This window comes from Salvelinus alpinus, chromosome 18 (assembly GCF_045679555.1).
Source record: "Salvelinus alpinus chromosome 18, SLU_Salpinus.1, whole genome shotgun sequence".
NCBI lineage: Eukaryota > Metazoa > Chordata > Actinopteri > Salmoniformes > Salmonidae > Salvelinus > Salvelinus alpinus.
In genome coordinates this window covers 14,311,297-14,336,506 of record NC_092103.1, presented here as the reverse complement: position 1 = coordinate 14,336,506, position 25,210 = coordinate 14,311,297, and the positions used below count along the sequence as shown (strand labels likewise).

Sequence of the window (25,210 nt, the reverse complement as noted above, 5' to 3'; positions counted from 1 at the left end):
CCTCTTGCCTCTCTCCTCCTTTTACCCTCTACTTTCCTTTCTTTTTGTTGACTCTCCCATACAGAGACACTCTGGCAGAGAAGGTTCCCTGTCTGCACTGCCTGGCCCAGACCCCTAGGAAGGACTTTATCTCTGTGTCCAACAGTGAGTCCTCCTTCAGGGACTCCATGCTCAGCAGACAGTCCTCCACCTCCAAGACGAAGTTCCATAGAGTGTCCTCTATGTCCACCGGAGACACAGTGAGTTAGTGTGCTTCTGTGGGTTTGGAGGGTAGGGTTGGGGGTAGAGGGGTGGTAGGGGTAGAGGGTAGAGTGGTGTAAGGTAGAGAGGTTGGGGGTAGGGGTAGAAGGGTGGAGGGTAGGGGTAGAGGGGTGGAGGGTAGAGGAGTGTAGGACAGTTGGGTAGGGGTAGAGGAGTGTGGGAGAGGGGTGGAGGGTAGGGGTAGAAGGGTGGAGGGTAGTGGTAGAGGGGTGGAGGGTAGGGGTAGAGGGGTGGAGGGTAGGGGTAGAAGGGTGGAGGGTAGGGGTAGAGGGGTGGAGGGTAGGGGTAGAGGTAGAGGGGTGGAGGGTAGGGGTAGAGGGGTGGAGGGTAGGGGTAGAGGGGTGGAGGGTAGGGGTAGAGGTAGAGGGGTGGAGGGTAGGGGTAGAAGGGTGGAGGGTAGGGGTAGAGGGGTGGAGGGTAGAGGTAGAGGGGTGGAGGGTAGGGGTAGAGGGGTGGAGGGTAGGGGTAGAGGGGTGGAGGGTAGAGGTAGAGGAGTGGAGGGTAGAGGTAGAGGGGTGGAGGGTAGGGGTAGAGGGGTGGAGGGTAGAGGTAGAGGGGTGGAGGGTAGGGGTAGAGGGGTGGAGGGTAGGGGTAGAGGGGTGGAGGGTAGAGGTAGAGGAGTGGAGGGTAGGGGTAGAGGGGTGGAGGGTAGGGGTAGAGGGGTGGAGGGTAGGGGTAGAGGGGTGGAGGGTAGGGGTAGAGGGGTGGAGGGTAGGGGTAGAGGGGTGGAGGGTAGGGGTAGAGGGGTGGAGGGTAGGGGTAGAAGGGTGGAGGGTAGGGGTAGAGGGGTGGAGGGTAGGGGTAGAGGGGTGGAGGGTAGGGGTAGAGGGGTGGAGGGTAGGGATAGAGGGGTGGAGGGTAGGGGTAGAGGGGTGGAGGGTAGAGGTAGAGGGGTGGAGGGTAGAGGTAGAGGGGTGGAGGGTAGGGGTAGAGGGGTGGAGGGTAGGGGTAGAGGGGTGGAGGGTAGGGGTAGAGGGGTGGAGGGTAGAGGTAGAGGAGTGGAGGGTAGGGGTAGAGGGGTGGAGGGTAGTGGTAGAGGGGTGGAGGGTAGGGGTAGAGGGGTGGAGGGTAGGGGTAGAGGGGTGGAGGGTAGGGGTAGAGGGGTGGAGGGTAGGGGTAGAGGGGTGGAGGGTAGGGGTAGAGGGGTGGAGGGTAGAGGAGTGTAGGACAGTTGGGTAGGGGTAGAGGAGTGTGGGAGAGGGGTGGAGGGTAGAGGTAGAGTGGTTTAGTGTAGAGGAGTGGAGGGTAGGGGTAGAGGGGTGTAGGAGAGGGGTGGAGGGTAGAGGTAGAGTGGTTTAGTGTAGAGGAGTGGAGGGTAGGGGTAGGGGTAGAGGGGTGGAGGGTAGAGGTAGAGTGGTTTAGTGTAGAGGAGTGGAGGGTAGAGGTAGGGGTAGAGGGGTGTAGGAGAGGGGTGGAGGGTAGAGGTAGAGTGGTTTAGTGTAGAGGAGTGGAGGGTAGTTGGGTAGGGGTAGAGGGGTGTAGGAGAGGGGTGGAGGGTAGAGGTAGAGTGGTTTAGTGTAGAGGAGTGGAGGGTAGGGGTAGAGGGGTGTAGGAGAGGGGTGGAGGGTAGAGGTAGAGTGGTTTAGTGTAGAGGAGTGGGTGGTAGGAGTGGAGGGGTTGAGGGTAGGGGTAACGGCCAAAATACATAATACTTCCAGATCAACTGTAATATCAATACCATTGTAAAGCACAATTTCTCCCCTTTCCAACAAAATCAATGACGAGGCCTTCATGATGCCCATCTCTGCATGATTCAAGAAGACAATGAGCTCAGTCGGGTCTTTTTAAAAATGGCGGGTGGGGAAGCGAAACCTACTGCGTGATAGTGAGAAAGAGAGATGTCGTGTGGGGAAACGGCTTTTTTCACTCGATCTGTCCAATTTATCACCTTATCACCTCTAAAATGTAAATAAAACACTATAAAGAGTTGATATAATGTGTCATTATATACCTATTTAAGGTTTGTGTCGGATTTGAATCAGGTTTTTAGAGCGGTGCTAAAGGGCTCTTCAGAAGTAAACAGCAGCTTTTGAGAGTCATGATAGCTTGCAGTGATGATGCAAAAAATGACTAGGTATCCCCTTACCCTGTCCTTGTCCTTTTCTTGTTTTTAAACGGTGAGAGTGCTACACCTGGTGGAGAGAGGCTGTAAGACAGAATTAGTTGCTTTATGCGTACTGTACATTACGCCATGACACGTCACGATGTAACGTACAGCGTCAGATGGGTCCGTTTTTTCAACTTTTCTCCAATACTATAGAGCCATTACCATGTCAATCAATGCTTGAATAGAAACGGAGTTCACACCCCAGATTTTGATGTCAACACAGTCGCTACAGTCTCATTAGTTTTCATTGCAGCCTCGTTTGAATGTCATGGTTGCGCACATTTGTACAGAATGGGGTTGCACACCGTTAGAGTGGTGAGGGGTAGAGGGTAGGGTGGTAGTGGGCTGTAGGGGTAGTGGGCTGTAGGGTAGGGGTAGAGTGGTTTAGGGTAGGGAGGGAGGGGTGGAGGGTAGGGGTAGAGGGTATGGGTAGAGGGGTGGAGGGTAGGGGTAGAGGGTGGAGGGTAGGGGTAGAGGGTGGAGGGTAGGGGTAGAGGGTGGAGGGTAGGGGTAGAGGGTGGAGGGTAGGGGTAGAGGGGTGGAGGGTATGGGTAGAGGGGTGGAGGGTAGAGGTAGAGGGTGGAGGGTAGGGGTAGAGGGGTGGAGGGTAGGGGTAGAGGGGTGTAGGGTAGAGGTAGAGGGGTGGAGGGTAGGGGTAGAGGGGTGTAGGGTAGAGGTAGAGGGGTGGAGGGTAGGGGTAGAGGGGTGGAGGGTAGAGGTAGAGGGGTGGAGGGTAGGGGTAGAGGGGTGTAGGGTAGAGGTAGAGGAGTGTAGGGTAGAGGTAGAGGGGTGAAGGGTAGAGGTAGAGGGGTGGAGGGTAGAGGTAGAGGGGTGGAGGGTAGGGGTAGAGTGGTTTAGGGTAGAGTTAGAGGAATGTAGGGTAGAGGTAGAGGGGTGGGGGGTAGAGGTAGAGTGGTTAAGGGTAGAGTTAGAGGGGTGTAGGGTAGAGGTAGAGGGGTGGAGGGTAGAGGTAGAGGGGTGAAGGGTAGAGGTAGAGGGGTGGAGGGTAGAGGGGTGGAGGGTAGGGGTAGAGTGGTTTAGGGTAGAGTTAGAGGAATGTAGTGTAGAGGTAGAGGGGTGTAGGGTAGAGGAGTGTAGGGTAGAGGTAGAGGGGTGGGGGGTAGAGGTAGAGTGGTTAAGGGTAGAGTTAGAGGGGTGTAGGGTAGAGGTAGAGGGGTGGACGGTAGAGGTAGAGGGTTTGGAGAGTCGGGTAGAGGGTGGAGGGTAGGGTTAGAGGGGTGGAGGGTAGGGTTAGAGGGGTGGAGGGTAGGGGTAGAGGGTGTAGGGTAGAGGGTTGGAGGGTAGGGGTAGAGGGTGGAGGGTAAGGGTAAAGGGGTTGGAGGGTTGTTGTAGAGGGTTTGGAGGATAGAGGTAGAGAGGTGGAGGGTAGAGGTAGAGTGGTTTAGGGTAGAGTTAGAGGAGTGTAGGGTAGAGGTAGAGGTAGAGGGGTGGAGGGTAGAGGTAGAAGTAGAGGGTTTGGAGAGTAGGGGTAGAGGGGTAGATGCTGCACAGGATAGATGTCTCATGTTGCCAGGCATACACAAAGGCTGGAATCGTTATTTTGTAAGTATGTTTCTGAGAAAATGTATTAAAATAAATAAAAACATTGTAAAGCACAGTGCTCTACAGCAGTGGTTCCCAAACTTCTTATAGTCCCGTACCCCTTCAAACATTCAACCTCCAGCTGCGTACCCCCTCTAGCATCAGGGTCAGCTGCGTACTCCCTCTAGCATCAGGGTCAGCTGCATATCCCCTCTAGCATCAGGGTCAGCTGCGTACCCCCTCTAGCATCAGGGTCAGCTGCGTACCCCCTCTAGCATCAGGGTCAGCTGCGTACCCCCTCTAGCATCAGGGTCAGCTGCGTACCCCCTCTAGCATCAGGGTCAGCTGCGTACCCCCTCTAGCATCAGGGTCAGCTGCATATCCCCTCTAGCATCAGGGTCAGCTGCGTACCCCCTCTAGCACCAGGGTCAGCTGCGTACCCCCTCTAGCACCAGAGTCAGCTGCGTACCCCCTCTAGCACCAGGGTCAGCTGCATACCCCCTCTAGCATCAGGGTCAGCTGCGTACCCCCTCTAGCACCAGGGTCAACGCACTCTCAAATGTTGTTTTTTGCCATCATTGTAAGCCTTCCACAAACACACTATACGATACATTATTAAACATAAGAATGAGTGTGAGTTTTTGTCACAACCTGGCTCATGGGAAGTGATAAAGAGCTCTTCTAGGACCAGGGCACAAATAATAACATAATAATAATCAATAATTTTGCTCTTTACTTAGCCATCTTACATATAAAACCTTATTTGTTCATCAATAATTGTGAATAACTCACCACAGGTTAATGAGAAGGATGTGCTTGAAAGGATGCACATAACTCTGCAATGTTGGGTTGTATTGGAGAGAGTCTGTCTTATATAATTTTTCACACACAGTCTGTGCCTGTATTTAGTATTCATGTTAATGAGGGCCGAGAATCGAGACTCACATAGGTACGTGGTTGCAAAGGGCATCAGTGTCTTAACAGCACAATTTGCCAAGGCAAGAAACTCTGAGCGCAGCCATATCCAGAAATCTGGCAGTGGCTTCTAATTCAATTACATTTTCACAGAACCGCTTGTTGCAATTTTGATGATGCACTCTTGTTCAGATGTGGACTGGAGGCAGGGCATGAAACAGATAACGAATCCAATTGTTTGTGTCGTCTGTTTCGGGAAAGTACCTGCGTAATTGCACACCCAGCTCACTCGGGTGCTTCGCTGCAGTGTATATCATATTTGACATTGTCCATAAGCTTGTTCATTTGCACACAAAAAATCATACAATGATGGAAAGCCCTTTGAGTTGTCCTTGTTAATGCAGACAGAGAACAGCTTCAACTTCTTAATCAAAGCCTCAATTTTGTCCCTCACGTTGAATATAGTTGCAGAGTCCCTGTAATCCTAGATTCAGATCATTCAGTCGAGAAAAAACATCACCCAGATAGGCCAGTTGTGTGAGAAACCCGTCATCGTTCAAGCAGTCAGACAAGTAAAAATGATGGTCAGTAAAGCTCGTCTCTCAATAAAAAAAAAAACGTGTCAATACTTTGCCCCTTGATAACCAGCGCACTTCTTTCTGTATGTTGTAAAAGCGTTACATGGTCGCTGCCCATATCATTGCATAATGCAGAAAATACACAAGAGTTCTTGTGCCTTGCTTTAACAAAGTTAACCATTTTCACTGTAGTGTCCAAAACGTCTTTCAAGCTGTCATGCATTCCCTTGGCAGCAAGAGCCTCTTGGTGGATGCTGCAGTGTACCCAAGTGGCGTCGGGAGCAACTGCTTGCATGCGTGTTACCACTCCACTTTGTTTCCCTGTCATGGCTTTTGCGCCATCACTAGATACCAACACATCTTGACCACCAAAGTCCATTTGATGTCACAAAGCTGTCCAGTACTTTAAAAAAATATTTCCAGTGGTTTGCAGAAGAGGATGTCTTCCATAATTGACCCCCATAAACGTAATGGATATACACCAGGAGCTGTGCCAGGCCCGCCACGTCTGTTGATTCATCCAGCTGTAGCGCATAGATTTCACTGGCTTGTATGCGAAGCAGTAATTGTTTCAAAACATCTCCTGCCATGTCACTGATGTGTCGTGAAGGTTTCCCGCGAGAGAGTAACGGTTAATGTGATTGGATGTTAATTATTTGTCTAAGCTACCTGTATTTGACATTGTGTTGTTATTTTGCTGAACACTAGATGGTTAAATTTTATTTTTGGCAGTGAAACGAGACTACTCAGGCAAGAAAAGAACCTAACCCAAATGTATGGCCCCGTTGGAAAATACAAATGTACTGTTTGAAAAAGTGAAGGGAAAAAAAGGAAAAAATCTTTCACATTTTTATTTGGTGTACCTCCGACGGCATTGCGTGTACCCCTGGGGGTATGCATTCCCCAGTTTGGGAATACCTGCTCTAGAGATAGCTGGACTAAACCATCACATGTGTGAGATCTTTTCACTATGTTACTATGTAAACAATATCAGAAGACAAATACGATATAATGGAGCAGTATTAAGATGTATTCTCTTAAACTGATTAAAGCTGCGAAAGGTGAAACAGCGCCACTGGCTGCCACATTTGTTATTGTTTTTGTTTTGAGATGAACATCCAGCTTCATGGTAAAAAAAAAAGGTTGTACAGTCTGTTGTTCTTTCTCGCGTGTAATGATGTCTGAGGAGAAAAACAGTGCTTTAGTTTGAAGAAACGACTTTGTTGTTGTAGTGTAGCAAACAGACGTGGCCGTTTCACCGCTATGGATTCCAGCATTATGACGTGTCTTATGCGTCGTTGGCGTAACACACAATAACTTGACTTTGTGTTTACATGCTGAATTAGAGCTCAGCTGCTGAGTGAGGACAAAGACCAAAAATCCTTCTAGGTGCCAAGACAACTTCCTGACACACCCCAGGGCTCTTGACTAACTGGCTAACACACACATGCATCCAGCAGCACACCAGGAACTCTGGGTCTGATGCTCTGATGCTGTGTGTGTTTGATGTTGTGGACCCATGGGGAGAGGTCTGTAGGGGAAACGAGTGTCCTTCTGAGCCCCTTCAGAGCTGTGTGTCCAGTGGTCCACTGGTCTGGGGAGGGTGCCTTGGGCAGATTCAGCACTACTGTACCTGCCGGTTCCACTTTAGACCGTCTGGAAATGCTAAGTCTGCACAATCACAGCTGAACAACAGGAGGTATATATCCTGGACCTCCTACATATGTACCTACTGGACCTCCTACAGTTCTGTCCAAACACAAAGGATGCATACTTTCTTGAAACTGAATTTACAGTACATACAGTATACTGAGCAGTGGCTCACTTGGACCTGGCTGACCTGGCTGACTTGTGTCCTGGCTGACTTGGTTGGCTTGGACCTGGTTGACTTGGACCTGGCTGACTTGGTTGACTTGGACCTGGCTGACTTGGTTGACTTGGACCTGGCTGACTTGGTTGGCTTGGACCTGGCTGACTTGGTTGGCTTGGACCTGGCTGACCTGGTTGACTTGGACCTGGCTGACCTGGTTGACTTGGACCTGGCTGACCTGGATGACTTGGACCTGGTTGACTTGGACCTGGATAACTTGGACCTGGCTGACCTGGTTGACTTGGACCTGGATGGCTTGGACCTGGCTGACCTGGTTGACTTGGACCTGGATGGCTTGGACCTGGCTGACATGGTTGACTTGGACCTGGATGACCTGGTTGACTTGGACCTGGATGGCTTGGACCTGGCTGACCTGGTTGACTTGGACCTGGCTGACCTGGTTGACTTGGACCTGGCTGACCTGGATGACTTGGACCTTGCTGACCTGGTTGACTTGGACCTGGATGACTTGGACCTGGCTGACCTGGTTGACTTGGACCTGGATGACTTGGACCTGGATGACTTGGACCTGGATGACTTGGACCTGGCTGACCTGGATGACTTGGACCTGGATGACTTGGACCTGGATTACTTAGACCTGGATTACTTAGACCTGGCTGACCTGGTTGACTTGGACCTGGCTGACCTGGTTGACTTGGACCTGGATGACTTGGACCTGGATGACTTGGACCTGGATGACCTGGTTGACTTGGACCTGGCTGACCTGGTTGACTTGGACCTGGTTGACTTGGACCTGGATGACTTGGACCTGGCTGACTTGGACCTGGCTGACCTGGTTGACTTGGACCTGGTTGACTTGGACCTGGATGACTTGGACCTGGATGACTTGGACCTGGATGACCTGGTTGACTTGGACCTGGATGACTTTGTTGACTTGGACCTGGATGACTTTGTTGACTTGGACCTGGATGACTTGGACCTGGCTGACCTGGTTGACTTGGACCTGGTTGACTTGGACCTGGATGACTTGGACCTGGATGACTTGGACCTGGATGACCTGGTTGACTTGGACCTGGATGACTTTGTTGACTTGGACCTGGATGACTTGGACCTGGCTGACCTGGTTGACTTGGACCTGGATGACTTGGACCTGGTTGACTTGGACCTGGATGACTTGGACCTGGCTGAGCTGGTTGACTTGGACCAGGATGACTTGGACCTGGATGACCTGGTTGACTTGGACCTGGCTGACCTGGTTGACTTGGACCTGGATGACTTGGACCTGGCTGACTTGGACCTGGATGACTTGGACCTGGATGACTTGGACCTGGATGACCTCGTTGACTTGGACCTGGATGACTTTGTTGACTTGGACCTGGTTGACTTGGACCTGGCTGACCTGGTTGACTTGGACCTGGATGACTTGGACCTGGTTGACTTGGACCTGGATGACTTGGACCTGGCTGAGCTGGTTGACTTGGACCTGGATGACTTGGTTGACTTGGACCTGGATGACTATGTTGACTTGGACCTGGCTGACCTGGACCCGTATTGTGTGTAACCTCCACAGCAGATGAGGAGTGATGTCGAGCTGGACCCCATGGACCAGCAGGGCCAGTCTCTGAGAATCAGCCACTCCTCTGGAGCTCTGAGAGTGAAGGAGTGCAGACAGTCATCCCAGCAGCGGGCCAAGATAAGGAACAGCAACAGCCAGGAAAAGGTAAGGTTGGAGTTCCAGCTAGGAGTTGGTGGCTGGGTAGAACTTTGCACGGTTTCTGTGGCGAACTGTCACTCAAACACACGTTTGGGGGGCGCTGTAATGCTTTTCTGAACATGAAACGAATCTGTCAGGCTGACAGCGTAATACAAAATGTAAATAACAGCTGGTACCTGGTATACTCAGGTTCACAGGTGCTTTAACATAATGTATTTATTTATACATTATTTACGCAATTTGCAATCATTTGCAATGGAACAGAGGCATAGACAGGAGTTTTTCAAAATATTAAATAGTTGAGAAGTCACCACTTGAAATTTATGAGGATGGTAAAAATGTAATTCACGACCCATTTATTTTGGTGCTCTCATAGTGTGAGAGGGGCTCACTGAGCAGCTGTGACCACGACCTGGTGTCTGAATCTGTCAACATGGCCACCGTGCCCCTCCTTATGACCAGAGAGGAGGCTGGAGAGGGGTGGCAGGGGGAGGACAAGGAGAAGACCCAGGACAGAGTCCCCCAGTCAGCCCTTGAGGTGGAGGCCCCCCCACCCCCAGCCTCACCCCCCAGGTCCCCCAGGACCCTGATCCACAACAAACACAGACACTCTGAGGTTTCCCAGATCATCATCATCCCCTTGTCAGAGACGACGGGGGACTATAAGGGGGAGGAGCGTGGAGCACAGACCCGTGAGAAGAACTTGCTACTGGGCCTGCAGAATTTAAACTGCTCCACTGAACTGCTGGAGTCGGTAGAGAAATTCCTCTCCTGAAACACCCCTGTTGAGTCTGTCTGAAGGTTTTGTGGTGTATGCATGATGTGTGGATGTGTTACTGTCACATTACTGTACAATACAGACAATCGAGAGCAAGTGAGGATTGTTATGGTCCAAGGAGGTTATACATACACTGTAACTGAAAACTGTCAATTATACGCACATTTTGGGTATTATCAAAAGTAAAATAATCTGAAACATTTTTCTGCAGCATACTATAAATTGTGGTGCATTGTGGGAAAATGTTGTGGGCAGGGAAAGAGTTGCTGTATTTCGAATGGTACTGTAATTCCACCCCACAGAATACAGTATCTTTGGAGCATTCTATCTGTACAAAAAACCTTTTGACCACTAGTGGGTGCACGGCATTGTTGTTACTGTCTCATTAACATATTTTGTGGTGTGGTAAGAAGATATTTTTATTGCACCCGGGAGTGAGAATGCTGCACCAATTTAACTCATATGTGGTTATAGTGTCCCAACAATTTGTACAGGGGCCAGATTATAGCTGCAATATGTCACTTTTTGGGCAACCTGACCAAATTCACATATAAATGTGAGTTATAGATTTGTCATTCTCATTGAAAGCATGTCTAAGAAGTGGTAGATCTGTTATATGTGTGTTATTTCTATGCTTCCTGTTCATAAGTTGTGTTTTTGAATCTTTTACTTTCGGTTTTGTATACCAGCTTCAAACAGCTGAAAATACAATAGTTTGGATTATGGAAAATATATTTCACAGCAGTTTAGATGGTACAATGATTCTATATACACTATACTTGTTTGTTTTGTCATATAAACTGAAATTAGGCAAACTATTAGAATTTTTGCAACCAGGAAATGGCGGTGCGATTTCTGCATAGTGCGTCTTTAAACCTTAGATGGCTGAGTATTTTGCCATATCCTTTTGGTCTCTTTTACCCTGTAGTTGCTGCCAGTTTGGAAGCCTTTGTTATTAAGGCCTCCAGAAGTGCAAGTAATGTAAAACACCAAATATTTATTATTATAAACTGGGTGGTTCGATCCCTGAATGCTGATTGGCTGATATACCATATACCACAGTTATGAAAAAAAACATTTATTTTTACTGCTCTAATTACGTTGGTAACCAGTTTATAATAGCAATAAGGGGGTGAAGTGACTATGCATATATAGTAAACAGCGAGTGCTGTAATCACTACTGTTCTCGCAGTCGCAACTGTGTGTAGCCAGCAGTAGTGGGAAAAGTACACAATTGTTATACTTGAGTAAAAGTAAAGATACCTTAATAGAAAATGACTAAAGTTAAAGTGAAAATCATCCAGTAAAATACTACTTGAGTAAAAGTAAAAGTATTTGGTTTTAAATATACTTAAGTATCAAAAGTAAATGTAATTGCTAAAATATACTTAAGTATCAAAAGTACAAGTATAGATAATTTCAAATTCCTTATATAAAGCAAACCAGATAGCACCATTTTCTTGTTTAATGTATGTATAGCCAGGGGCACACTCATACACTCTGACATAATTTACAAAGGAAGCAGATCAGAGGCAGTAGAGATGACCAAGGATGTTCTCTTGATAAATGTGTGAATTGGACCATTTTAAGCATTCAAGTCAGGGAAAATGAATGGAGTAAAAAGTACATTATTTTCTTTAGGAATGTAGTGAAGTAGAAGTATAAGTTATCAAAAATATGAATAGTAAAGTAAAGTCCAGATACCACAAAAAATGACTTAAGTAGTACTTAAGTAGTATTTTTTACTTATTTACACCACTGGTAGCTAGCCAATCATCTGGTCTTTGTGTGTAGCCAATCAGCTACTAACTTTTTCACAACTTTCAGAGGATGTGCGATTTATTGTATGATCTTGACACACTTCTATCCAAGTACATGTGTTTGTCTTATGTATGATCTTATGTCTTATGACAAACAAATAATTGTGTCTCCTACAGCAGGCCACTGAGTAGCTTGTGCTTTATCTGCTATAGCCTGAGTAGTAGCTACCATCACCACACTAGGACATACAGACAGACACTGTAAAGACTGGGATGGACTTGCTTTTTGGTGCCCAACCCAAAGTGTCATTCTGAATGTGCACATTCTAAAACCAACCAGCACATCGGTAGAGGGCCAACTGATTCATCAGAAATCAATAAGCCAAAAGACAAACTTGATTCAAACCAAATGATGCTGCCCAATCCAAATAATCTAGACTCAAGCACTGTTACTTTACATATGGTACACTTTACTTAGGGTGACATTTCATGTACTGTGTAACATTTAGTAATTTCCTGTGATTTAACCTTTGGAAAAAAAACTATAATTATTGAAATGTTTAGGTTGTATTTTGTGCGTGAATAGACTATTTTTTTATTAATACTTCCTTTTTTCCCCCAACAGTCTACAACTGGGTTTGTAAGCCCCCATGGACTGTAGAGAATGTCTTCATCATCTGTCACAAGTAATGTATGTTCTGTTGTATGTGCACATAATCTTGTATTTCCTGTAGGTACGAGAGTCCTATTACATGACGGGTTTATAAACTCAGCAAAAAAAGAAAGGTTCTCTCACTGTCAACTGCATTTATTTTCAGCATACTTAACATGTGTAAATATTTGTATGAACATAACAAGATTCAACAACTGAAACATAAACTGAACAAGTTCCACAGACATGTGACTAACGTAAATGGAATAATGTGTCCCTGAACAAAGGGAGGGTCAAAAACAGTCAGTATCTGGTGTGGCCATCAGCTGCATTAAGTACTGCAGTGCATCTCCTCCTCATGGACTGCACCAGATTTGCCAGTTCTTGCTGTGAGATGTTACCCCACTCTTCCACCAAGGCACCTGCAAGTTCCCAGACATTTCTGAGGGGAATGGCCCTAGCCCTCACCCTCCGATCCAACAGGTCCCAGACGTGCTCAATGGGATTGAGATCCGGGCTCTTCGCTGGCCATGGCAGAACACTGACATTCCTGTCTTGCAGGAAATAACGCACAGAACGAGCAGTATGGCTGGTGGCATTGTCATGCTGGAGGGTCATGTCAGGATGAGCCTGCAGGAAGGGTACCACATGAGGGAGGAGGATGTCTTCCCTGTAACGCACAGCGTTGAGATTGCCTGCAATGACAACAAGCTCAGTCCGATGATGCTGTGACACACCGACCCAGACCATGACGGACCCTCCACCTCCAAAACGATCCCGCTCCAGAGTACAGGCCTTGGTGTAACGCTCATTCCTTCGACGATAAACGCGAATCCGACCATTACCCCTGGTGAGACAAAACCGTGACTCGTCAGTGAAGAGCACTTTTTGCCAGTCCTGTCTGGTCCAGCGACGGTGGGTTTGTGTTGTTGCAGGTGATGTCTGGTGAGGACCTGCCTTACAACAGGCCTACAAACCCTCAGTCCAGCCTTTCTCAGCCTATTGCAGACAGTCTGAGCACTGATGGAGGGAATGTGCGTTCCTGGTGTAACTCGTGCAGTTGTTGTTGCCATCCTGTACCTGTCCCGCAGGTGTGATGTTCGGATGTACTGATCCTGTGCAGGTGTTGTTAAATGTGGTCTGCCACTGCGAGGACAATCAGCTGTCCATCCTGTCTCCCTGTAGCGCTGTCTTAGGCGTCTCACAGTACGGACATTGCAATTTATTGCCCTGGCCACATCTGCAGTCCTCATGCCTCCTTGCAGCATGCCTAAGGCACGTTCACGCAGATGAGCAGGGACCTTGGGCATCTTTCTTTTGGTGTTTTTCAGAGTCAGTAGAAAGGCCTCTTTAGTGTCCTAAGTTTTCATAACTGTGAACTTAATTGCCTACCGTCTGTCAGCTGTTAGTGTCTTAACGACCGTTCCATAGGTGCATGTATATTCATTTTTATGGTTCATTGAACAAGCATGGGAAACAGTGTTTAAACCCTTTACAATGAAGAGCTGCAAAGTTATTTAGATTTTTACGAATTATCTTTGAAAGACAGGGTCCTGAAAAAGGGACGTTTCTTTTTTTGCTGAGTTTACTACATGGTTTGGGTATCATAAACCCCAAAAATCTGAGGGGGACAAATGACATATTGATGGCTGGAGGGTGGGTCCCAAATTGGAGAATTTTACAATCTAGAGCCATAATCACTATGCTTAATTCTATGTAAAATATATATATATATATGTTTATTTTTTATCTAAGCATACCTCTTGAGCTGTCTGTATCCTCCTGACTGGTGTTTATTTTTTTATTAAAGAAACGAAATAAGCTTCTCTGCTAAAATCTGGGTACAAGATTGAAAGAAATGTGAGTCTTATTCAGTTTAGTAATTGCTTGCTTTTCTAAAGTCTACCAACCTTGCCAATAGGCATGCCAGCTAATATATACAAGCTAGCTACTCTAACTTGATTGATAGCCTGAAATGGCTTCTTGGTAGCTAGTTATGAAGTTGAGAGATTGGGAACCTACACTATATACATATACGAAAGTATGTGGACACCCCTTCAAATTAGTGGATTTTTCTATTTCAGCCACACCCGTTGCTAACAGCTGTATAAAATTGAGCACACAGCCATGCAATCTTGATAGACACATATTGTGTCACGGCTGTTGAAAGGAGAGGACCAAGGTGCAGTGTGGTAAGCGTACATTTTCTTTTATTAGGGAAAAAGACAAGAATGACGCCGAACAAAACAATAAACACTACAAAAACAAACCGTCAAGCTTAACGCTAAGTGCCATCAAACAAAGTTAACTTCCCACAAAGACAGGTGGAAAAAAGGGCTACCTAAGTATGGTTCTCAATCAGAGACAACGATAGACAGCTGCCTCTGATTGAGAACCACACCCGGCCAAACACAAAGAAATACACAACATAGAACATGGAATACCCCCCCCCAACTCACGCCCTGACCAAACCAAAATAGAGACATAAAAAGGATCTCTAAGGTCAGGGCGTGACATATTGGTAGTAGAATGGCCTTACTCAAGTAAAATGTCCTTACACCGTTATAGGATGTCACCTTTCCAACAAGTCAGTTCGTCAAAAAACTCTGGAGCAGTGGAAACACATTCTCTGGAGTGATGAATCCCACTTCACCATCTGGCAGTCCGACAGACGGATCTGGGTTTAGTGGATGCCAGGAGAACGCTACCTGCCAGAATGCATAGTGCCGACTGTAAAGTTTGGTGGAAGAGGAATAATGGTCTGGGGCTATTTTTCATGGTTTGGGCTAGGCCCCTTAGTTCCAGTGAAGGGAAATCTTAACACTACAGCATACAAGACATTCTAGACAATTCTGTTCTTCCAACTTTGTAGCAACAGTTTGTGGAAAGCCCTTTCCTGTTTCAGCATGACATTGCCCACGTGCACAAAGCGAGGTCCATACAGAACTGGTTTGTCGAGATCGGTGTGGAAGAACTTGACTGGCTTGCACAGGGCCCTGACCTAAACCCCATCGAACACCTTTGTGATGAATTGGAACGCCGACTGTGAGCCAGGCCTAATCGCCCATCAGTGCCCGACCTCACTAATGCTCATGTGGTTGAATGGAACCAGGTCCCTGCTGCAATGTTCCAAAATCTAGTGCAAAGCTTTCCAAGAAGAGTAGAGGCTACTATAGCAGCAAAGGGGGGACCGACTCCATATTAATGCCCATGATTTTGGAACGAGATGTTTGGTCATGACTTTTGGTCATGTAGTGTATCTGGGCTGGCTAAAGCCAACTTCATAAAACTGCTCGGTGGTTAAAAGTACTACAGAGAGTCAACAACAATTACTGTATTTTTTATAAAACAGGACAAATCTGAGGTGGCACGTGCCCCTGTGCCCCCAAATGAGCATGGTGCTTCTGCTATATGGGCTTTGAGAAGAGGGGTGGGGGTTTCTATACCAAACCCGGAATAACCCTGATCGAACCTTAAATTAATATTTTGGAAGGGAACTCAAGGGATATTTGTTTGGGTATCTTTACCTATAGGATATGTGCAATTTTAGATGAGGCAATACTTTTACTGCATAAACTCAAATTGCACCCATGTCTACTTCTTTGAACTTCTTGCTCCAGAATTTCCTGAGTGCTTTACAGCTTATACAGTTACAGTGGGGAGAACAAGTATTTGATACACTGCTGATTTTGCAGGTTTTCCTACTTACAAAGCATGTAGAGGTCTGTAATTTTTATCATAGGTACACTTCAACTGTGAGAGACGGAATCTAAAACAAAAATCCAGAAAATCACATTGTATGATTTTTAAGTAATTAATTTGCATTTTATTGCATGACATAAGTATTTGATCACCTACCAACCAGTAAGAATTCCGGCTCTCACAGACCTGTTAGTTTTTCTTTAAGAAGCCCTCCTGTTCTCCACTCATTACCTGTATTAACTGCACCTGTTTGAACTCGTTACCTGTATAAAAGACACCTGTCCACACACTCAATCAAACAGACTCCAACCTCTCCACAATGGCCAAGACCAGAGAGCTGTGTAAGGACATCAGGGGTAAAATTGTAGACCTGCACAAGGCTGGGATGGGCTACAGGACAATAGGCAAGCAGCTTGGTGAGAAGGCAACAACTGTTGGCGCAATTATTAGAAAATGGAAGAAGTTGAAGATGACAGTCAATCACCCTCGGTCTGGGGCTCCATGCAAGATCTCACCTCGTGGGGCATCAATGATCATGAGGAAGGTGAGGGATCAGCCCAGAACTACACGGCAGGACCTGGTCAATGACCTGAAGAGAGCTGGGACCACAGTCTCAAAGAAAACCATTAGTAACACACTACGCCGTCATGGATTAAAATCCTGCAGCGCATGCAAGGTCCCCCTGCTCAAGCCAGCGCATGTCCAGGCCCGTCTGAAGTTTGCCAATGACCATCTGGATGATCCAGAGGAGGAATGGGAGAAGATCATGTGGTCTGATGAGACAAAAATAGAGCTTTTTGGTCTAAACTCCACTCGCCCTGTTTGGAGGAAGAAGAAGGATGAGTACAACCCCAAGAACACCATCCCAACCGTGAAGCATGGAGGTAGAAACATCATTCTCTGGGGATGCTTTTCTGCAAAGGGGACAGGACGACTGCACCGTATTGAGGGGAGGATGGATGGGGCCATGTATCGCGAGATCTTGGCCAACAACCTCCTTCCCTCAGTAAGAGGATTGAAGATGGGTCGTGACTGGGTCTTCCAGCATGACAACGACCCGAAACATACAGCCAGGGCAACTAAGGAGTGGCTCCGTAAGAAGCATCTCAAGGTCCTGGAGTGGCCTAGCTAGTCTCCAGACCTGAACCCAATAGAAAATCTTTGGAGGGAGCTGAAAGTCCATATTGCCCAGCGACAGCCCCGAAACCTAAAGGATCTGGAGAAGGTCTGTATGGAGGAGTGGGCCAAAAAACCCTGCTGCAGTGTGTGCAAACCTGGTCAAGAACTACAGGAAACGTATGATCTCTGTAATTGCAAACCAAGGTTTCTGTACCAAATATGAAGTTCTGCTTTTCTGATGTATCAAATACTTATGTCATGCAATAAAATGCAAATTAATTACTTAAAAATCATACAATGTGATTTTCTGGATTTTTGTTTTAGATTCCGTCTCTCACAGTTGAAGTGTACCTATGATAAAAATTACAGACCTCTACATGCTTTGTAAGTAGTAAAACCTGCAAAATCGGCAGTGTATCAAATACTTGTTCTCCCCACTGTATGTAATTACACCATACATTATATGAGAGTTTCCCGTCATGGTAGACTTGTGCAGATCAATGGTTCCAACTTAGGCACAGAGGCAGCTGAATGAGAAGCTCTACCTTGTCATACAGCAGAATGCAAGATGCCCTCAGTGGACTCAAAGAGCTTAAGGGAGGCACACCACACAACATGCATTACTCAAAAGGTAAAGTGTGTGAGTGTGTGTGTCTGTCTATATGCACAGTGAGGATCTGTTGTGATGCTCTCAATCATTTTCAATTACCATGTTGGTTTGAGTATTAGGTTCACTGATCTTGGAGATGTATTAGTGTCTGTGGTGGTAGAAATTGTCCATTGACTGGGTTCAAAGACACCAGTGCTTTCCGTTATCCTTAGTTAGTTCAGTTCACTAAAGTATACATTCAGTGGCATAGACACCTGTTCCTGAATCATGTTCGATAAATGTGAATCACTGCTGAGCGAAACTCAATAAATGTTGAGCTGTGTGCACATGAATCATTGCTCTTCTTCGGGATTAAGCACACTTATCTAGGTAACACTACTTGGAACGATTGCTGACGCTAATGCAGCTCTACCATAGAAATTATGTAACACCAATCATACAGTGCTTTTATTTTCAGATATTACTGTGCTATGGCATCTCTACTGTACAGTAAGTGTGCCTGTTGCTAATCTCTGTCTAGATATTTAATGAGGGTACAGTACGACGGTTATGAGGGTATGACTCTCTTTTCCAGCAATAAGGTTGAACTATAAATCCATTCCTTTAGAGCAGAGGTTTTTGACTTATCTCTTTCTTAACATATACAGTAGTCTGCTGATGTTTTGGACCAGGACCAGATGAGTGAACTCTCTCTCTCTCTCTCCACTGGGTGTCATTGATCAGTTATGCTGTAGGAGCAATCGGCTGAAAAGAAATACAAGAATGCTGCCCTTTTCACCCCTGCGGGTGAAAGCATGACTTTATCAGCTGAGGACCTGAATCTCAACTCATAACAGTACATGATCCCCTGGATACTTCCTCTAACTTCTGAGCAGATCCTCTATTTCAGTGCACATCGCCTCTAAACACTTCCCCTGTTACTCTCTTCCTACCCCCAGGTTACCCCCAGCTCCACTCCATTAGCCTCTTTGAAGATCCTCCTTGAGCTCTTCCAATAAATTAGGTCCATCTCCATGTTTGGTTCTCAATTTCCTTTGAGGGTGTGCCTTGTAGTTGGACTTGACAGCAAGCTCAAATCAAATCAAATCAAATCAAATTTTATTAGTCACATACACATGGTTAGCAGATGTTAATGCGAGTGTAGCGAAATGCTTGTGCTTCTAGTTCCGACAATGCAGTAATAACAACAAGTAATCTAACCTAACAATTCCACAACTACTACCTTATACACACAAGTGTAAAGGGATAAAGAATATGTACATAAAGATATATGAATGAGTGATGGTACAGAACGGCATAGGCAAGATGCAGTAGATGGTATAGAGTACGGTATATACATATGAGATGAGTACTGTAGGGTATGTAAACATAAAGTGGCATAGTTTAAAGTGGCTAGTGGTACATGTATTACATAAAGATGGCAAGATGCAGTAGATGATATAGAGTACAGTATATACATATACATATGAGATGGGTAATGTAGGGTATGTAAACATTATATTAAGTGGCATTGTTTAAAGTGGCTAGTGGTACATTTTTACATAATTTCCATCAATTCCCATTTTTAAAGTGGCTGGAGTTGAGTCAGTATGTTGGCAGCGGCCGCTAAATGTTAGTGGTGGCTGTTTAACAGTCTGATGGCCTTGAGATAGAAGCTGTTTTTCAGTCTCTCGGTCCCTGCTTTGATGCACCTGCACTGACCTCGCCTTCTGGATGATAGCGGGGTGAACAGGCAGTGGCTTGGGTGGTTGTTGTCCTTGATGATCTTTATGGCCTTCCTGTGACATCGGGTGGTGTAGGTGTCCTGGAGGGCAGGTAGTTTGCCCCCGGTGATGCGTTCTGCAGACCTCACTACCCTCTGGAGAGCCTTACGGTTGTGGGCGGAGCAGTTGCCGTACCAGGCGGTGATACAGCCCGACAGGATGCTCTCGATTGTGCATCTGTAGAAGTTTGTGAGTGCTTTTGGTGACAAGCCGAATTTCTTCAGCCTCCTGAGGTTGCGCCTTCTTCACAACGCTGCTGCGCCTTCTTCACAACGCTGTCTGTGTGGGTGGACCAATTCAGTTTGTCCGTGATGTGTACACTGAGGAACTTAAAACTTTCCACCTTCTCCACTACTGACCCGTCGATGTGGATAGGGGGGTGCTCCCTCTGCTGTTTCCTGAAGTCCACAATCATCTCCTTTGTTTTGTTGACGTTGAGTGTGAGGTTATTTTCCTGACACCACACTCCGAGGGCCCTCACCTCCTCCCTGTAGGCCGTCTCGTCGTTGTTGGTAATCAAGCCTACCACTGTAGTGTCATCCGCAAACTTGATGATTGAGTTGGAGGCGTGCATGGCCACGCAGTCGTGGGTGAACAGGGAGTACAGGAGAGGGCTCAGAACGCACCCTTGTGGGGCCCCAGTGTTGAGGATCAGCGGGGTGGAGATGTTGTTACCTACCCTCACCACCTGGGGGCGGCCCGTCAGGAAGTCCAGGACCCAGTTGCACAGGGCGGGGTCGAGACCTAGGGTCTCGAGCTTGATGACGAGTTTGGAGGGTACTATGGTGTTAAATGCTGAGCTGTAATCGATGAACAGCATTCTCACATAGGTATTCCTCTTGTCCAGATGGGTTAGGGCAGTGTGCAGTGTGGTTGCGATTGCGTCGTCTGTGGACCTATTGTGTCGGTAAGCAAATTGGAGTGTGTCACGCCCTGGCCTTAGTATTCTTTGTTTTTTTTATTATTTTAGTTAGGTCAGGGTGTGACATGGGGTTAGGTTTGTGTTTTTGTATTGTCTTGGGTGGTTTGTAGTGTCTAGGGGGATTTGTTAGAGTGTATGGGTTTGTGTTGAGTGGATGTGTCTAGATAAGTCTATGGTTGAGTGTAAGTGTTTAGAAAAGTCTATGGCTGCCTGATTTGGTTCTCAATCAGAGACAGCCGGTTATAGTTGTCTCTGATTGGGAGCCATATTTAAGGGAGCCATAGGCTTTAGAGGTTTGTGGGTAATTGTCTATGTTTAACGTTTGTAGCCTGTGTGTGTGCACTACGTTATTTAGCTTCACGATCGTTTGTTGTTTTGTATAGTTTGTGTAAGTGTTTCGTTTCGTGTTCTATCATCTTCATTAAATAAAAAGAAGATGTATTCATATCCCGCTGCGCCTTGGTCCGTCTCTCCACACGATCGTGACAGAATTACCCACCATAGGATCAAGCAGCATGATCAGCGGCAACAGGAGCAACGCAAGGAGGAATGGCAATGGGAGCGTAATCTGGACTACACTACGTGGGAGGAGATTGACAGGTGGGCGATCGACCCAGGGCGAATGCCGGAGCCCGCCTGGGATTCTCTGGCGCAGTGCGAGGAGGGATACCGGCGAATGGAGGCAGCTAAACGACGCGGTAGGAAGCCTGTGAGTCAGCCCAAAAAATGTCTTGGGGGGAAGCTTAAAGGGAGTGTGGCGAAGTCAGGTAGGAGACCTGCGCATACTCCCTGTACTTACCGTGGAGAGCGAGAGTACGGGCAGACACCGTGTTACGCAGTAGAGCGCACGATGTCTCCTGTACGTGTGCATAGCCCAGTGCGGGTTATTCCACCTCCCCGCACTGGTAGGGCTAGATTGAGCATTGAGCCAAGTGCCATGAAGCCGGCTCTACCTATCTGGCCACCAGTGCGTCTCCTCGGGCCGGCTTACATGGCACCAGCCTTACGCATGGTGTCCCCGGTTCGCCTACATAGCCCGGTGCGGGTTATTCCACCTCCCCGCACTGGTCGGGCGACGGGGAGCATTCAACCAGGTAAGGTTGGGCAGGCTCGGTGCTCAAGGGAGCCAGTACGCCTGCACGGTCCGGTATTTCCGGCGCCACCTCCCCGCCCCAGTCCTGTTCCACCAGTGCCAACACCACGCACCAGGCTTCCAGTGTGTCTCCAGAGCCCTGTTCCTCCTCCACGCACTCGTCCAATGGTGCGTGTCTCCAGCCCATTACCACCAGTGCCTACACCACGCACCAAGCCTCCTGTGTGTCCCCAGAGTCCTGTGCGTCCTGTTGCTGCTCCCCGCACTAGCCTTGAAGTGCGTGTCCCCAGCCCGGTACCACCAGTGCCGGCACCACGCACTAGGCCAAATGTGCGTATCCAGGGTCCAGTATGCCCTGTTCCTTCTCCCCGCACTAGCCTTGAAGTGCGTGTTCCCAGCCCGGTACCACCAGTGCCGGCACCACGCACCAGGCCTACAGTGCGCCTCATCCGGCCAGAGCCATCCGTCTCCCCAGCGCCATCTGAGCCATCCGTCTCCCCAGCGCCATCTGAGCCATCCGTCTCCCCAGCGCCATCTGAGCCATCCGTCTCCCCAGCGCCATCTGAGCCATCCGTCTCCCCAGCGCCATCTGAGCCATCCGTCTCCCCAGCGCCATCTGAGCCATCCGTCTCCCCAGCGCCATCTGAGCCATCCGTCTCCCCAGCGCCATCTGAGCCATCCGTCTGTCCCGAGCCATTAGAGCCGCCCGTCTGTCCCGAGCCGTCAGAGCCGTTCGTCAGTCAGGATCTGCCAGAGCCGCCAACCAGACAGGATCTGCCAGAGCCGCCAACCAGACAGGATCTGCCAGAGCCGCCAACCAGACAGGATCTGCCAGAGCCGCCAACCAGACAGGATCTGCCAGAGCCGCCAACCAGACAGGATCTGCCAGAGCCGCCAACCAGACAGGATCTGCCAGAGCCGCCAACCAGACAGGATCTGCCAGAGCCGTCAGCCAGCCATGAGCAGCCAGATCCGTCAGCCAGCCATGAGCAGCCAGATCCGTCAGCCAGCCATGAGCAGACAGATCCGTCAGCCAGCCATGAGCAGCCAGATCCGTCAGCCAGCCATGAGCAGCCAGATCCGTCAGCCAGCCATGAGCCATCCAGCCAGGATCCGCCCTTCAGTCCGGTGCTGCCCTTCAGTCCGGAGCTGCCGTACCTCAGTCCGGAGCTGCCCCTTATCCTGGGGCTGCCCCTTATCCTGGTGCTGCCCCTTATCCTGGTACTTATCCTGGTGCTGTCCCTTATCCTGGTGCTGCACCTTAGTCCGGTGCTGCCCCTTAGTCCGGTGCTGCCCCTTAGTCCGGTGCTGCCCCTTAGTCCGGTGCTGCCCCTTAGTCCGGTGCTGCCTCTTAGTCCGGTACTGCCCCTTATTCCAGTGGGGTTAAGTAAACGGGTAGTGACTATGGTGGGGTGGGGACCACGACCAGTGCCGGAGCCGCCGCCGTGGACGGAAGCCCACCCAGACCCTCCCCTAGACTATGTACTGGTGCGCCCGGAGTTCGCACCTTAAGGGGGGGGTTATGTCACGCCCTGGCCTTAGTATTCTTTGTTTTCTTTATTATTTTAGTTAGGTCAGGGTGTGACATGGGGTTAGGTTTGTGTTTTTGTATTGTCTTGGGTGGTTTGTAGTGTCTAGGGGGATTTGTTAGAGTGTATGGGTTTGTGTTGAGTGGATGTGTCTAGATAAGTCTATGGTTGAGTGTAGGTGTTTAGAAAAGTCTATGGCTGCCTGATTTGGTTCTCAATCAGAGACAGCCGGTTATAGTTGTCTCTGATTGGGAGCCATATTTAAGGGAGCCATAGGCTTTAGAGGTTTGTGGGTAATTGTCTATGTTTAACGTTTGTAGCCTGTGTGTGTGCACTACGTTATTTAGCTTCACGATCGTTTGTTGTTTTGTATAGTTTGTGTAAGTGTTTCGTTTCGTGTTCTATCATCTTCATTAAATAAAAAGAAGATGTATTCATATCCCGCTGCGCCTTGGTCCGTCTCTCCACACGATCGTGACAGAGTGGGTCTATGGTGTCCGGTAGGGTGGAGGTGATGTGGTCCTTGACTAGTCTCTCAAAGCACTTCATGATGACGGAAGTGAGTGCTACGGGGCGGTAGTCGTTTAGCTCAGTTACCTTAGCTTTCTTGGGAACAGGAACAATGGTGGCCCTCTTGAAGCATGTGGGAACAGCAGACTGGGATAAGGATTGATTGAATATGTCCGTAAACACACCAGCCAGCTGGTCTGCGCATGCTCTGAGGACGCGGCTGGGAATGCCGTCTGGGCCTGCAGCCTTGCGAGGGTTAACACGTTTAAATGTTTTACTCACCTCGGCTGCAGTGAAGGAGAGCCCGCAGGTTTTGGTAGCGGGCCGTGTCAGTGGCACTGTATTGTCCTCAAAAAAGTTATTTAGCCTGTCTGGGAGCAAGACATCCTGGTCCGCGACGGGGCTGGTTTTCTTTTTGTAATCCGTGATAGACTGTAGACCCTGCCACATACCTCTTGTGTCTGAGCTGTTGAATTGCGACTCTATTTTGTCTCTGTACTGGGACTTAGCCTGTACTGGGACTTAGCTCTTGAAATGCCTAGAGCCTGCTGAATTACATTTTAAGACAAAACTATTATACCTGGATTATTTTACTACAGTTTAAGCACTGTCGTTGAATATCTCCAAGGGTGTCCTCTGAGGGTTGTGGTCTTCACTGCTTGTAAACAATGTGTATAAATCCCTTCACAGGGGCAGAAAAAAATGTCAAATGTAAAAAATGTACTATTTAGAGCAAAGAAGCAGAGAAAGAAGGCTTGTCTGCATTGAAGGTAAAATAAGATGAAAACAAGTTCAGCTCTATTGAGCCTCACCAGGCACTTCTTTATGTGCCCTAATCATGAATCTGTGGGGGCATATAGAGGTTATATGGCTCTGGCCTTTAACAAGAGGTTATGTAAAGTAGTCGGTCACCAGTGTCAGCTTATACAGTTCAGGGCATTGTTGGCATTGCTGTGTGGGAAGAAAAGATATAGGCCGTTGACATTGCTGCATAACTCCTCAATCAGAGTATCTCAAAATCATTGTAATGTGGTTAACATAAAACATAAAATGATTCAAATCTAAAAGATTAAATTCCAACAAAGATCGGCCTTGGATCATGGGAAAAGGCCGCCCTTGACCGTTGCACTCGAATCATTCCCACGGTGAATGGCTTGGCCCGCTACGCTGTGAAACCACACACTATTGCGGAGACTTTGATATTACCAGGCGCAATTGATATGGTGAAAACAATGTGTGGGGAGGCAGAGGCACAGAAACTCACATCAATACTTTTGTCAGATATCACTGTTAAACTAAGAATTTATGATATTGCTAGCAATCAAGAGGACACTGACTGAACGACTCAAACTCCCCAGTTTATGCTCTCCAAATGGACGTTAGCGGTGTGGGCCGTGATTCTCATGCATTGACTTTTGTTCGCTATACATTTCGGGGGATGCTATTCACACCTGTCAGGTGGATGGATTATCTTGGCAAAGGAGAAATGCTCACTAACAGCGATGTAAACACATTTTGGAGAAATAAACTTTTTGTGCATATGGCACATTTCTGGGATATTTTATTTCAGCTCATGAAACATGGGACCAATACTTTACATGTTGCGTTTATATTTTAGTTCAGTATATTTCACACAGAGGCTTGGTGGTTGTCGAGGGGGAATGTTGGAAAGATTTTTCGCATGTCATTCACAATGGAGTGTTGACTGTGTATTGAAAATATGTGTCTCCTTGCCTATGTAACAACAGCATGCAGACCAAATAAAAAAACATTCTACAGATTAGTGACCGAATCAGAGGAAATAATTCTTACTGGAAACAGGTT

At 47.6% G+C, this 25,210-nt stretch overlaps 1 protein-coding gene across 1 annotated transcript in view; it reads left to right on the top strand.

Annotated features, from left to right (window-relative positions):
* The window catches only part of LOC139543844 (melanopsin-B-like), a 42,271-nt gene extending 29,630 nt beyond the window's left edge, over nucleotides 1-12,641 (top strand). Inside the window, exons 7-9 of the mRNA XM_071350318.1 lie at nucleotides 65-239; nucleotides 8,808-8,965; nucleotides 9,333-12,641. Of these exons, the coding sequence (XP_071206419.1) occupies nucleotides 65-239; nucleotides 8,808-8,965; nucleotides 9,333-9,723 (724 nt within the window). The 3' untranslated portion in view covers nucleotides 9,724-12,641. The remainder of the gene's footprint in view (nucleotides 1-64; nucleotides 240-8,807; nucleotides 8,966-9,332) is intronic.
* Nucleotides 12,642-25,210: the final 12,569 nt, after the last annotated feature.